This window comes from Myotis yumanensis, unplaced genomic scaffold, assembly GCF_028538775.1.
Source record: "Myotis yumanensis isolate MYYU_CA2020_CCGP unplaced genomic scaffold, mMyoYum1.0.hap1 SCAF_15, whole genome shotgun sequence".
In the NCBI taxonomy this organism is placed as follows: domain Eukaryota; kingdom Metazoa; phylum Chordata; class Mammalia; order Chiroptera; family Vespertilionidae; genus Myotis; species Myotis yumanensis.
Window position 1 is genome coordinate 2,876,833 of NW_027223766.1, and position 14,128 is coordinate 2,890,960.

General features: G+C 48.8%; 1 protein-coding gene across 1 annotated transcript in view; it reads left to right on the forward strand.

Annotated features, from left to right (window-relative positions):
- The window catches only part of CNGB3 (cyclic nucleotide gated channel subunit beta 3), a 67,182-nt gene extending 56,603 nt beyond the window's left edge, over window positions 1–10,579 (forward strand). The window contains exons 13-16 of the mRNA XM_070392713.1: window positions 4,264–4,382; window positions 8,564–8,707; window positions 8,895–9,000; window positions 9,974–10,579. Coding sequence (XP_070248814.1) covers window positions 4,264–4,382; window positions 8,564–8,707; window positions 8,895–9,000; window positions 9,974–10,135 — 531 coding nt within the window. The 3' untranslated portion in view covers window positions 10,136–10,579. The remainder of the gene's footprint in view (window positions 1–4,263; window positions 4,383–8,563; window positions 8,708–8,894; window positions 9,001–9,973) is intronic.
- The last annotated feature ends 3,549 nt before the right edge of the window (window positions 10,580–14,128 follow it).

Sequence of the window (14,128 nt, forward strand, 5' to 3'; positions counted from 1 at the left end):
ACCCCGATAAATCGAATAAAAAGGGGGATAAAAGAAAGAAATGAGTTAGTATCTATGAAAGTGCTTTGTAATTATAAAGTAGGATGTTCTGATAGAAGGAATATAGGAATTAAAATAAGGAGCAACATAACTACCAGATATTATGATTTTTAAAAGTACTATGCAAATGCAAGATATTGTTATTAGCATTGATATAATGGAAATAACCCCAATAAGATCCATCTGTACTGGAAACTTGCTTTGATATGTACATGAGAATAAAGGCATGCTTAACATCCTGCACAGGGAAAACCTAAGCACGCTGCCTGCCTCGCTCAGGCAGGAGATGTGCTTTCTGGGCTCTTTCTGCTTCTAATGCCTGTCATGGGGCTTTGGCCAGTCAGCTAAGCCGATCTGCGCCTTTCCTTTCTGTGAAATGGAAATAATACTTACCCTCCCTTCCTCATAAAGCTAATGGACAGAGGAAATGAGGACTTCAACTGTACAGAGGTTACCTAAGAGGTAGAGTGTACCAATAATTATAACACAACAACAATTCATGTTCAGGACAACAGCCCCTGGTGTTGAAAGACTTCAGAACTTCCCAGAGAGCGATTGAGTTGTATCTCCCTCGTTCATAAATGAGTGGCTGTCTCGCAAGCCTCTCTGCCCTGGCTCACGACGCACCTCGCCGCCATGGCAGAGCATAAACTCGAGTCCCCGTTGTTGCATCCCAAGTCAAGGTTAGTGCTTCTGACCTTTTGACAATATCAAGGGGCTCACTTCAAAAATACAACTAAAAGACAAAACGGACATCATCCAGAACCACAGGAAGGCTGGCTAATGGAAATTCTACGCTAGAAGGAAAGAGAAAAGCACACTGAGACTCAGAGGAGGTGCGGAAGTAAAGTGCAGAGGTACGGAGGCACTCCTGGAAAGGGCTGGCAACTGAGGACACGGTTGTCTTTTTCAATCAGGAGGGAGTCTCAAGCTCCCGACTGCTCTGAACTCCAGTTCCGGGCCAGTCTCTGGGGACCCAGACTCAAATGGGGAGAAACTGAACTGTCTGGCATCGGTCGGAACTCAAGGGCCTCTTTCTCTCAGAGGTGCTTGCAGCGATTACCGGGACACTGAGACTCGGGGCCTCTTAGGGTAGGACTGAGGAGCAGCCATAGCTGCTTGCTCTGCCCTGTTGATCCCCTGAGACCCCACCCCACCCAAGCTGTGCACAGAGGCTTTTGCATATGAAAGGCCTGGCCCTTTGCAATCTGAAAATTACCTAACAACTGCAGCTGGGTCAGAGAGACCCAGAACTTCCAAAAGAAGGCTCAAGGCCCCACAGTAGCTTGCATTGCTTCACAGCTGGGCCTCATTTGGGCATCTCCAAACCCCAAACAAAGAAGAGGAATCTGCAGATCTCTCCATAGCTCCTGCTGCATAGCCTCAGGCAGAGGCTAAATTAGCACCTCCTTAGAGATCCAAGAGCCAGTGTACCCAGTGGTCAGAGTGGGACCATCCAGATTACAACTCCTCAGATCCATAAGGGACACACTCAGGGGGCAGACTCAGTGAGCACCAAAGCCCCACTGAAGCAAGTCTTGCCCCAAAAGGGTGTCTCCAGCACAGAAGTTCTCCCACTGCAGACACAGCTGATTCTCACAGCCAATCGGTCTGGAGGTCAATTCCTCCCAGTGATACCTACAACAATCAAGGCTTAACTACAAGACTGTGCACAAAGCCCACAAAGGGGTGCACCAAGAGTGTCCACCTCAGGTAATTGGGGAGGCTGAGCCACTGGGCCCTAAAGGACACCTAGCACAGAAAGCCACTCTATCAACACAGGGAAGCATAAAAAATGCGGAGACAAAGAAACAGGTCACAAATGATAGAAATAGAGGAAAGCAAACTACTGGATTTAGAGTTCAAAACCACACTTTTAAGGTTTTTCAAGAATTTTCTAGAAACCGATGATAAATTGAGTGAGACCCTCAAGAAATCTAGTGAGACCTTCGAGGTTATAAAAAAGGACCAATTAGAAATTAAGCATACACTGACTGAAATAAAGAATATTATACAGAGTTCCAACAGCAGACTAGAGGATCGCAAGAATCAAGTCAAAGGTTTGAAATACGAAGAAGCAAAAAACACCCAACCAGAAAAACAAAAAGAAAAAAGAATCCAAAAATATGAAGATAGTGTAAGGAGCCTCTGGGACAACTTCAAGCGTACCAACATTCGAATTATGGGGGTGCCAGAAGAAGAGAGAGAGCAAGATATTGAAAACCTATTTGGAGAAATAATGACAGAAAACTTCCCCTACCTGGTGAAAGAAATAGACTTACAAGTCCAGGAAGCGCAGAGAACCCCAAACAAAAGGAATCCAAAGAGGACCACACCAAGACTCATCATAATTAAAATGCCAAGAGCAAAAGACAAAGAGAGAATCTTAAAAGCAGCAAGAGAAAAACAGTCAGTTACCTACAAGGGAGTACCCATACGACTGTCAGCTGATTTCTCAACAGAAACTATGCAGGCCAGAAGGGAGTGGCAAGAAATATTCAAAGTGATGAATACCAAGAACCTACAACCAAGATTACTTTACCCAGCAAAGCTATCATTCAGAATTGAAGGTCAGATAAAGAGCTTCACAGATAAGGAAAAGCTAAAGGAGTTCATCACCACCAAACCAGTATTATATGAAATGCTGAAAGGTATCCTTTAAGAAGAGGAAGAAGAAGAAAAAGGTAAAGATACAAATTATGAACAACAAATACACATCTATCAACAAGTGAAGCTAAAAATCAAGTGAATAAATAATCTGATGAACAGAATGAACTGGTGATTGTAATAGAATCAGGGACATAGAAAGGGAGTGGTCTGACTATTCTCGGGGGGAAAGGGGTGTGGGGGGTGCGGGAAGAGACTGGACAAAAATCGTACACCTATGGATGAGGACAGTGCGGGGGGTAAGGGCAGAGGGGGGGTGGGAACCTGGTGGAGGGGAGCTATGGGGGGAAAAAAGAGGAACAACTGTAATAATCTGAACAATAAATATTTAATTTAAAAAAAAAAAGAAAGCTAGTATCGAGGGGCTATTACCCAATAATTTGCCTAGGGTTGTGCAAACTGGCTCATTCCGCGTCAAACGGCTTTTCATGGCCCAGATGCCACTTAGGTCTCTTGTAAGACATTAATTCTTCCTGCCTCTTGGAGTGAGAAGGAACATTTTGAGGGTCCACCCCACCCACTGGCTTGGTGATTCGTCTGGGTCGATGTAAAGTTATCATTATGGCTGAAGAGTTATTGCAGCAACAGGGACAGCGCAGGGACAGTAGGAAAAAGACGTGCGCAGGCAAAGGCTAGAGCAATCAGGAGCAGGCCTCCTGGGTCTCCTTCCGAGAGGGTCACCTGGGTGGGTTTTCTCCAGCTTGAGCAGTAGTCACAGAGCAAAATATCTCCACAGAGAGAGGCCCATCTGAGTGTTGGGATCCATTGTGGGGTTTTTAATCAGTTTTTATTTTTCAATTATAGTTGAAATATTGTATGAGTTTTAGGTGTACAACATAGTGGTTAGACATGTATAACTTACAAAGTGATCACCCTCGGTGAGTCTAGTACCCACTTGGCCCCATACATGGTTTTTGTTCTGCTGGTTCATTTGTTTTTTAGATTCAATTGTTGATAGCTATGTATTTATTGCCATTTTATTGTTCTTAAATGAGGCTGGTCACATAGCTACAGGACCAATCATGGTTTAGACTCCAAAGTAGATGCCAAGTACACCTCACACATCTCTCCTTCCATTAAACAGCACTGACAGCGGGTGTGTCCTGCCACCGTGCCTTGGGCACCAGAGTAATGCCTTCCCCCGGGCAGTGGGAGCAGGCAGGGTCCTGCCCGCCGCCAGGAGCCCCGGGATAAGCAGGAACCCGCCGCACTCACACTTTGCTCTCGGCATGGAGCAAGGATAGCAGCATAAACAGCCTCGTTTCTAAAGCCAGACCTGGTGCTGTAGGCAGAAGTCAGGCTGACGAGTCATGGTTGTAGCCAAGTGCTGGCTGAACTGTGCCCACGCGCCCGGGCGTCACTGCTCACAGGTCCTAGTAACTTCCTTCCACGCGCTGTGTCACCCAGTGGCTGTACTGCCTCAGGCCTCCAGGCAACTGCTTTTCCATTGGTGTTTCTTTCTCCTTCTTCTCCATGTTTTCCTCTAGAAGAGTTTCTGTTTCCTCGTTTGGGGAGTAACTGTCAGGAATAAAGTTCCTCTTTATGTCTGGCGCACAGGGAGAAATCGGCAAGGAAATGTACATCGTGAAGCAGGGGGAAGTCCGGGTTCTTGGAGGCACTGATGGAGCTCAAGTTCTGGTCACTCTGAAAGCTGGGACAGTGTTCGGAGAAATCAGGTACCTGAAAGACACCTCCAACAGCAGTCTGCCACTTGTCATAAAAGAAAAATCTTAGGTCACAAAACTTGTAAGGTCCCTGCTTCGATTTATTACAGGTCTGACTTGCGAGAGCGTTGGAAAACAGGGACTTGCGCATTCCCAGGTGCCCCCTGCCTCCCCCAGAGACTTGGCCCCGGCAGCTCTACAGTCCCGAGGCCTGGGTTGTGCTAGTCAGGTGGAGGCTGAGCAGGTGTTGGAAGAAGGAGTGAGCGAGTAGCGAGAGGAAGTGAGAGCTCACTGTTGTCAGACTTATTTTTCTTATTATTTAAGCAAGCAAGCGTTTACAGAAGCCAAAAGAGCAGGGTAAACGTTTCAAACAGCAGTTTTATATAAGATGGTGCTTCAAGACGGCCCCCTTCTCTTGCCCTTGGACATCAGACATAAGCACTGCTGGTTCTTGGGCTTTTGACCCAGACCTGACTTAGCCCTTCAGCTTCCGGTTCTTCCCTCCTCAGGCCTTTGGCTCAGGCTGTTGCGCATCAGCTTTCCCGGGTCCCCAGCATCACATGCACATATGCCCCCTCCTACACAAAGTTAGTCTATTTGCTGCTTGTTAGTTACATAACACAAACTCAGGCTCAAAAGTTCTCAGCCAGAAATTTACCCAATAGCACCGTTGTCATAATGGAATATCAGGAGTCTATAAACACTATGTCTGTCTAAAGATGATCAGATACCTACAGCAGGCGTTCACAGGTGGCCCTGCTTCCTGAAAGAGAGAGTAAGTAACTGCTCAGAGCTGCACTCAATAAATGGTGGCACCTCGTCCCAAAGCCTGTGTCCTTTCCAGAAAACCGCACACGCTCTAATAACTCTCCTCTTGCCCAGCCTCCCTGTGCTGAAACACGCAGGCGCTCAGTGGATGCATGATGGGCGTGAAAACCAAAAAGGTCCTTAGGCTTGTATCTGAGGTCCCGGCACTCAGAGGAGGAACTAGAATTGGAGCCAGTCCTTGTTCCCTGGACACTAATCACTAGTCCCACGTGTCCCCAGCAGTGCTCCTTCCGAAACTGTGTGGGGTGGCACGCATTTAGGGATCCTCTTTCTAAGCTACTTAATGAGTGAGGCTTTCTATGGCGGGATGCTGGAGATGTGTTTGTGGAGGGGGTGCTATTTTAAGCAGTGCTGAGAGAGTTTGGGCAAAATGCATTTGGCAACTTCTTTGTTCAAAAACTCATCAAGCACTGCAAATGTGTAACCTGTAGGCAAGGTTAATTAAAGCTGGAGAAATCTAAAAATAACCTGGCATTTAAACATGTGACTTCCGTTCTGCTGTCATAGTCTGACAGCACAGACACACTCCCAGCTCCAAACTAAGCTCCCCATGGCCACCTGGCTCTGCCTGACCTCTGCACCCCTGTCAAAGTGACCGGGGGGAAGAAATAGGCTCATCCAAGCATCGAGTCTTCAAATATTAGCATCCATTCCACAGAGAAAAAGGCAGGAAGATAGATAGGAAGGTAGGTAGATGCATGACTGAAGAGATGATTGTGGTGATAGATGGTAGACAGGTAAGTAGATAATAGAAAGAGTGATTAATGGATGATATGTAGGTAAGTAAATAGAAAGGTAGGTAAATAACTAATAGATTGATTGGTGGATGATATATACTAGTAGAGATTGATTAATGGATAATAAATAGGTAAGTAAATAGAAAAATAGATAAATAGCTAATATACTGATTGATGGATGATATATAGATAAATAAATAATAGATATAGATAGATAGATAGATAGATAAACATTTATTTTGCTTCCTTAAAGAAAAGGTGAAGGCAGAGCCTGTCTTGGGGAGAACCTCAGGAAAGGACTAAAATGTCCATGTTTTGCTATGGAGCAATACGTTTAAAATGTGAAACAACTGAGCAAAAGAAGTAGGCGTTAACATGGCCAACATGTACACTTTCTGTGTTGGAGGAGTAACTCCATTCTGGAGCGGCCTGGCTAGTCCTGCACCAAGTTCAATGGGCAGTGCAGGTAGAGGCCCTGTCTGTGCCTCAAGGTGGCCTTGCATTAGGTTTTCACCTCTTCTGCCTCCTCGGGCTTTAATGGAGCATTTTATATGATTCCATCTTCTCTCCTTCCTTAGCATAGCAATTATACTCCCTTCAAAAAAGTTTGGTGGTGGCCCTAGAGTTGCAGTACACATTTTAAATGGAGTTAAGTCTCCCTTCACATAACACTGGACGGCTTACGTGTGTGTGCAGCCTCGGAACCGTTCCCCAGCTCTTCCCTCCAGCCTCAGGACATTGGGTGGTCCTTTCCCTTACTCACATGCTGGAGTTACCTTTTAGATCAATTAGGATTAAGAGTAATAAAATATTTTAGTGTTATTTTACCACCATTTGCTCCTTCTCCATGTTCTTTCATTCTTTACGAAGACCTGCGTTTCTAACCTGTTATCATTTTCCTTCCTTGTGAAGAACTTCTTTCAACATTCCTTGCAGAGTAGTTCTGCTAATGTTGACATTCCTCGTTTTTGTTTTTCCTGACAAAATCTTTGTGTCCCCTTCACTTTCAAAGGACAATTTCACTGTACAAAGAATTCTGGTGGGTGGTCATCCCACTCTCTTCTCACTTGCATAGTTTGGGATAAAAAGTCTGCTGCTGTTCCTCTTTGTTCCTCCTGCTCTTTTCAAGGTTTTTTTGTTTTTGGTATATTGCCGTTTTAATATGATATGTCGAGGGATAGAGTTTCTTGGGTAGTTTTTATGCTCAGTAATCCCTGAGTTTTCTGGATCTGTGGTCCAGTGTCTGCCATTAATTTGGAAACTTCTTTGCCATCACTACTTCAGGTTATTCTTTAGAGAATGGTGTTTGCTTATATACAGACCACAGGGATTCTGAAGGTCCCATATGCTTGATCAGTTTGTTCACAATTAGCAGCCAGTCGTCTGGGATGCTCCCTTTCTGCAGCAGCAGCTGGAGGAGGGCACATTGTCTACAGTCAACCCTCAGGCTAAGAGTCATGCAGCTCCCGCCTTCCCCCCACCACCCCCCATAGACTGTGTTTATTTGTGTGGCCTTCTTTCTCTGCGACTGACTGGTTGGCTCTGCGACATTCAGTCTGTGTTATTGTCTCACTGCATAGCCAGCAGTGTTGTTTCTTTTAAAACATTTGAGATATGTTTTTTCTTGCCTTGGTTTCAAAGACCAAGCTTTATTTTCTAAGTTACTGGTGAATGATAGTATTTTTGTTCACCGGGTGTGTTTGTGTGTGTGTGTGTCTGTGTTGTTGGCTATTTTTTTTGGGGGGGGGGGGGCAGGAATTGGCTGTTTACCTGTTTTATTCATTTATTCACTCTATGTTGGTTACTTCCCACATGCAAAATGCTCAGCTATGTCTCTAAGGAATATAAATACTAGAATTCAGTGACATTCGAGTGGGATGTTGTAATGCGAGTGACTTGGCTACAGAGCAGTTGGGATACTGAGAAATGAGGTGATCTGGGAGGTGAGGGTGGGAAGGGATGGGACTCACCTGATGTAACCAGGCATCACTGAGGTTTGATGTCTGACTGCGCAGTCAGAGCCTGGAGGAAACCAGAAGGTGCACTCCAGCCAGGTAACCAGGAAGCCTTTAGTAAAGGGAAGACAGGAGGGAGGGAGAATCTAAGAGCGTTTCCATGCTGGGTGGGGGCAAGGGGGGCAGTCACGGGAACCCTGAGGGCCTGTTAGGCCAGGAGGCCTCAGGAGCTGGGGTCTGGTGGGGAACAGCCTTCTCAGCTGGTCCTGAGGGGAGGGCAGGAGGAATGCTGCAGCCCCACCCGCCTGCCCACCCACTTATCCTGGTCGTCCTCCCTGCGGAGCCCACAGAGCAAGGCACGCCCGCAGGGTCAGCCTCCCTGTGCAAAGGGGCAGCGGAGGGTGGAAAGTGGGTCCAGAAAAACCAAGGGGGACACAGCCCACACTGCACTCCTGGGACCTGGCGGAGTCCCACAGGCGCTGAGGGGCCCAGTCCCTGATGGAGGCAGAGCCGAGCAGGGCAACCTTTGGAGGCTTGGGGCTCAGTGGGCTGAGCCCTCGCCAACAGGGCGCCATCTCTGCAGCAGAGGGTGGTTAGGGTTTGATTTATTTTTAAGGTTTTGGTGGGGAAAGAGGAAGACTGCCCTCTCTCTCTCTCTCTCTCTCTCTCTCAGCCTCCTGGCAGCGACAGGAAGCCGCCGGACCGCCAGCGTGGTAGCCCACGGCTTTGTGCACCTTCTCGCCCTGGACAGGAAGTCCCTCCGGGAAACCCTGGTGCATTACCCGGACTCGGAAAAGCTCCTTGTGGAGAAAGCCAGGTGCGCCCCACGCCCCCCTAGAGGCATTGCTCTCCATCCCCGAGGAGACCGTGCGGGGAGGGCGGGCAGCCTTGTCCACGATACTACACGCACATGGAGCAGTGCTGTGGGCTGTGCGTGGGGCCAGGGGCCGAGCAAGGCCACGCGGGTGCCCCCAAGCCAACCCCCATCACACGCCTCCCCACAGGGCACTGCTCGGCAGCGACCTCTCCCACGCAAGGATTTGCCTTCCTCTTCCCACCAAGACCAAAGAAACCCGAGCCCTGTGGACTCTCGGAGAGCAAACCACGCAGGTGAGAAGGGACTGTGGCCGAGGGAGACCTGGCCCAATGCACCCCTATCCCAGTGCACCCCCACCTACCCGCTCCCACCTATCCTGCTCCCACTTACTGGTTCAGTGGAGTTGGTTGGAGAAGAGAGACTGGAGTTTCTCCCTGAGACTTCCCTACTGGGGGAAAACCACACTTTCTATAGTATTTTTATGGTGTTCGGTTAATACTTTTTATTTAAAAACTAGAGACCTGGTGCACAAAATTTGTGCACTGGCAGGGGGCAGCTCCTGTGGTGAGTGGGATTGGGCTGAAACCGGCTCTCCGACATCCCCTGAGGGGTCCCAGATTGCAAGAGGGCACAGGCCAGGCCGAGGGACCCCACTGGGCTGGGGTGGGAGGCAGGAGGTTGGCCAGCTGGGGAGGGACCACAGCTGTGCCCGGCCCGTCTCGCTCAGTCCTGATCGGCGGGACCCCAGCAGCAAGCTAACCTACTGGTTGGAACGTCTGCCCCCTGGTGGTCAGTGCACGTCATAGCAACTGGTCGACTGGTGGACTGTCTGCCCCCTGGTGGTCAGTGCATATCATAGCGAGTGGTTGAGCAGCCTTAGCTTATCATTAGCATATTATGCTTTGATTGGTTGAACAGATGACCAGATGACCAGCCACTTAGCATATGTTAGGCTTTTATTATATAGGATATTTAAAATGCTATCTTTATAAAGTAACTAAGGAAATATTTTAAAAGTGAAGCAAGGAGGCTTGAGCACCTAACAGAGAGTGAGAATGCGGGGGAAAAGGATGCTGGGGGACAGAAACCTGGCCCAGCCTGCACTGCCTGCTCCCTGCACCCGCAGCTCAGTGACCGCGCTCTGGGCCAGCTCGGCGCCCCATCAGCCGCATTCGGATCAGCCCTGCCCGGTGGCCATCCTTAGCTTCCACTGCAGTGTCCTTGGTTATGATTTCAATACCAACTCTTTACAACTGCTTCTTTCAGGAAAACAGCGAGTCCTCCGCAGGAGGAGAGGGCAGAGGACAAGGGTGTGAAGATGCAGGAAGAGCTGCAGAGGGACCACCGGGCAGGTCCGGATGCAGAGCAGGCGCTGTCCCCACAGAGGACAGGCTCCCGTTGGTCAGAAGGGCAGCATCACCCAGCTGAGCCTCCCGCCTCTCCCACACCATCCCCGCAGCTCCTGCCAGGGCGAGGAGGAGGTGCTGACCATGGCAGTCGGGGAAAGGGCTCTGAATGAGCGTCGGAGAACCTTAGATGCACCCTCGCTGGTTCCCAAAGACACTATCCCCAGGATTGTGGCTTCCACTCACAAGGAGGAAGACCTCACCAGGCCCTGAGAAGCCACAGGCCAATCAGATCTTCATTTCTCTATTATTATTATTAAATTTGGGGGGCTTTGTTGCTAGGACTCCCCGAGCATGTGACTTTACACAGTGGCCACAAGATTAGTTCTCTGCTGTCAGGAGCTGCGTGCAGCTGGTGTTTCTCCTAATTGTATGTGGCAGGTTTTTCTCCTCCCACTTTTCTTGCTGTTTCTTCTCTTCATTTGATTGTCTTGGTCTTGGCGCTGACTCACCAACCTTTTCCCTTAAAAACATGTTTTGTGCTAAGGCCTTGTGTGGCGCTGCTCACCTCTTACGCGTCGTGCAGCAGCACATTGAGGGAGTCCTGCTTTGGGGGCTGTGATGCTTTCACTCAGAGGAGGTGAAGGGTCACCAGATGTCAGCTCCACCAGCAGCTGGGCCTGAGGGGAAGCAGTGGGGGAGCAGGGATGTGAGCTGCCCTGAGAGCAGGGGGTCAGCAGGACTCACAGCCCCGAGAACATCACCGAAGCAACATGCTAAGTGCCCATGCCCTTTGCTGAAGAAGCAGATGATAGTGTTTTCCCTCAAACCTTCTGATCGACTGACCTGGCTCCACAGACTCACAAGAGGAGCAATCAGATCACCCCAACTTCACAGAGGCGGAATTACACCTCTCAGGACGTGCCTCAAGCATCTGCTTCAGAAGGTGCCGGATGTGAGCTTGTCTTTGCAGCGTTAGTGAGAAGTGACGAGGGTAGGAAGGCAGACGGCACACATGTCAGACGGACACAGCCTACAGTTCGTGGAACCTACATGCACAGTTGTTTACAAAGTCTCCCAGCGAATCCAGTGCACTATAGGAAGCTGTCCCCATGAGTCGGCTCACATTGGCATCACGACCAGCCTCGTGCTGTGAGGAGGCTGGAGCGCGGGCTGATGTTGGAGTTAGAAACACATACAGACTTCCATTCTAATGAATGCCATAGTGCAGTGATGGCAAACCTATGACACGCGTCTCAGAGGTGACAGAGCTTCAGACCATACCAGATTACAACTCTACACGTCCACAGCGACTCACTCAGGGGCAGACTCAGCATCAAAGCCCCACTCAGCTCTTCCACTGTAGTTTGTGGCTGGTCCTCACAGCCAATTGGCCTGGAGGTCAATTCCTCCCGGTGATCACAACAGCATTCAAGGCTCAACTACAGAAGACAGTGTACACAGCACACACAGGGGTGCTCCTAGCTCAGGTGACTGGGGTTGGAGGGGCCAAACCACTGGGTCCTACAGGACACCTACTACACAAGGCCACTCTACCAATTCCAGGAGACATAGCAGCTCTACCTAATTCATAGAAACAAACACAGGGAAGTAGTCAAAATGTCACAAAAGAAAGAAATGAAAGCAAGCAAACTTCTGGATACAGAGTTCAAAACAATGGTTACAAGGTTGCTCAAGGATCTTAATGAGAGTTTCAGGGGACTTAGACTTTCAAGGATCTTAATGAGAATTTCAAAGACTTGAAAAGGACTAGTCAGAAATTAAGCATACACTAACTGAAATAAAGAATAATTTACAGGGAGCCCTAACCAGTTTGGCTCAGTGGATAGAGCGTTGGCCTGCGGACTGAAGGGTCCCAGGTTCGATTCCGGTCAAGGGCATGTACCGTGGTCGCGGGCACATCCCCAGGAGGGGGTGTGCAGGAAGCAGCTGATGGATGTTTCTCTCTCATTGATGTTTCTGACTCCCTACCCCTCTCCCTTCCTCTCTGTAAAAAATCAATAATAAATATATATATATATATATATATATATATATATATATTTTAAAGAATAATTTACAGGGAATCAACAGTAGAGTAGAGGATTCTGAGAATCAAATCAAGAATTTGGAATATGAGGAAGCAAAAAACACCCAATCATAAGAGCAAAAAGAAAAAATCCAAAAATATGAAGCTAGTGTAAGGAGCCTCTGGGACAACTTCAAGTGTACCAACATTCGCATTATGAGGGTGTCAGAAGGAGAAGAGAGAGAGCAATATATTGAAAACCTATTTGAAGAAATAATGATAGAAAACTTCCACTACCTGGTGAAAGAAATAGACTTACAAGTCCAGGAAGCACAAAGAGTTCTAAACAATAGGAACTCAAAGAGGCCCACACCAAGACATAATTAAACATCATAATTAAAATGTCAAGTGTTAAAGAGAGAATCTTAAAAGCAGCAGGAGAAAAGCAGTTTGTTACCTACAAGGGAGCACCCATATGGCTGTCAGCTGATTTCTCAACAGACTTTGCAGGCCATAAGGAAATTGCAAGAAATATTCAAAATGATGAATAGCAAGGACCTACAACCATGATTTCTCTACCCAGCAAAACTATCATGTAGAATTGAAGGTCAGATAAAGAGCTTCATAGACAAGAAAAAGCTAAAGGAGTTCACCACTACCAAACCAGTATTACATGAAATGTTGAAGGGTATTCTTTTTTGTTTTTTTTTAAAATATATTTTATTGATTTTCTACAGAGAAGAAGGGAGAGGGATAGCGAGTTAGAAACATCGATGAGAGAGAAACATCGATCAGCTGGCTCCTGCACGCCCCCCAGTGGGGATGTGCCCGCAACCAAGGTACATGCCCTTGACCGGAATCGAACCTGGGACCCTTGAGTCCGAAGGCCGATGCTCTATCCACTGAGCCAAACCGGTTCGGCAGATAGGAATTCATGGACGCAAAATAAACAGGTAATCCACATAGAAGAGATGCTGACTTCCTTGCTCGACAAACACATCTCAGGACAGAAGTGGAATAGAAGTGCCTCTATCTACCACATGGGAGGGTGTTTGAAAGCAGATAATACCAGCAGGTGTGTGCTGGGGCGCCCGTCCTCTTAGGGTTGACATCTTCGGGTTCAGGGTTGCCTCAGACACAGCCCTAGAGAAGTCCCCACCACGGGAGAGAAAGGGCAAGGGGGGAGGCTGGCCTGTGAGGCTCTCTGCCTCTGCACCGGGAGGGACTCAGGCTGTGCACACAGAGAAGAGGCCTGTGAGGACGGAGAGGACTGCCTGCCAGCCCAGGAGGGGTCGGAGGCCAGCCCTTCAGCGCCCTGATCTGCCCCGACGGCCTAAGAAAATCAATCGCTGCTGCTGCACCCCGATAGGCCGCGCTGCTGCACCCCAATAGGCCGCGCTGCTGCACCCCGATAGGCCATGCTGCTGTACCCTAATAGGCCACGCTGCTGCACCCCGATAGGCCATGCTGCTGTTGACACCCCGTTAGGGCCGCGCTAGCAGGCCAAGGCGCTCAGCTTCGTGAATATGCTGGAACCCGCTGGTAGGAGAGAAAGGACAGAGGGACAGGAAGGGGACGAGGGGACGTGGTGGGGATCCAAGCGGCAGCAGTGGGACAGCAGGAGCAGCTGTGAGGGACACAATGAGTCCAGCCCAGGTGTCCAGGGCGAATCCCAGGTGCGCCACGGCGGCAGACTTCCCAGGGGGACAGCAGTTTGTCACACTGGTAAGCTCCAGGGTCGTTGACCACGCTTCTCCCACCAGATCTTAGTAATGCATTCTTCTCAAAGGCCCCAGGTCTAACCTCTAGTTCCTGATTCACCCAGACCCGAGGCAAATGCTACCTGGAAGAGAAGGGGAACTTACCTCCTCCATGCCCAGTGGAGGTAGTAAGGGCATCAGTGGCATCCATGACCCTTAGCCCAAGTCTGGGCTCCCTTTTGAGTCCCAAAGGGCCCAAGATGTGACCCCACCACCCTAATAAGATGTGAACAGTGCCTGGCTGGTGTGTCTCAGTGGTTGAGCATTGACCTATGAACCAGAAGGT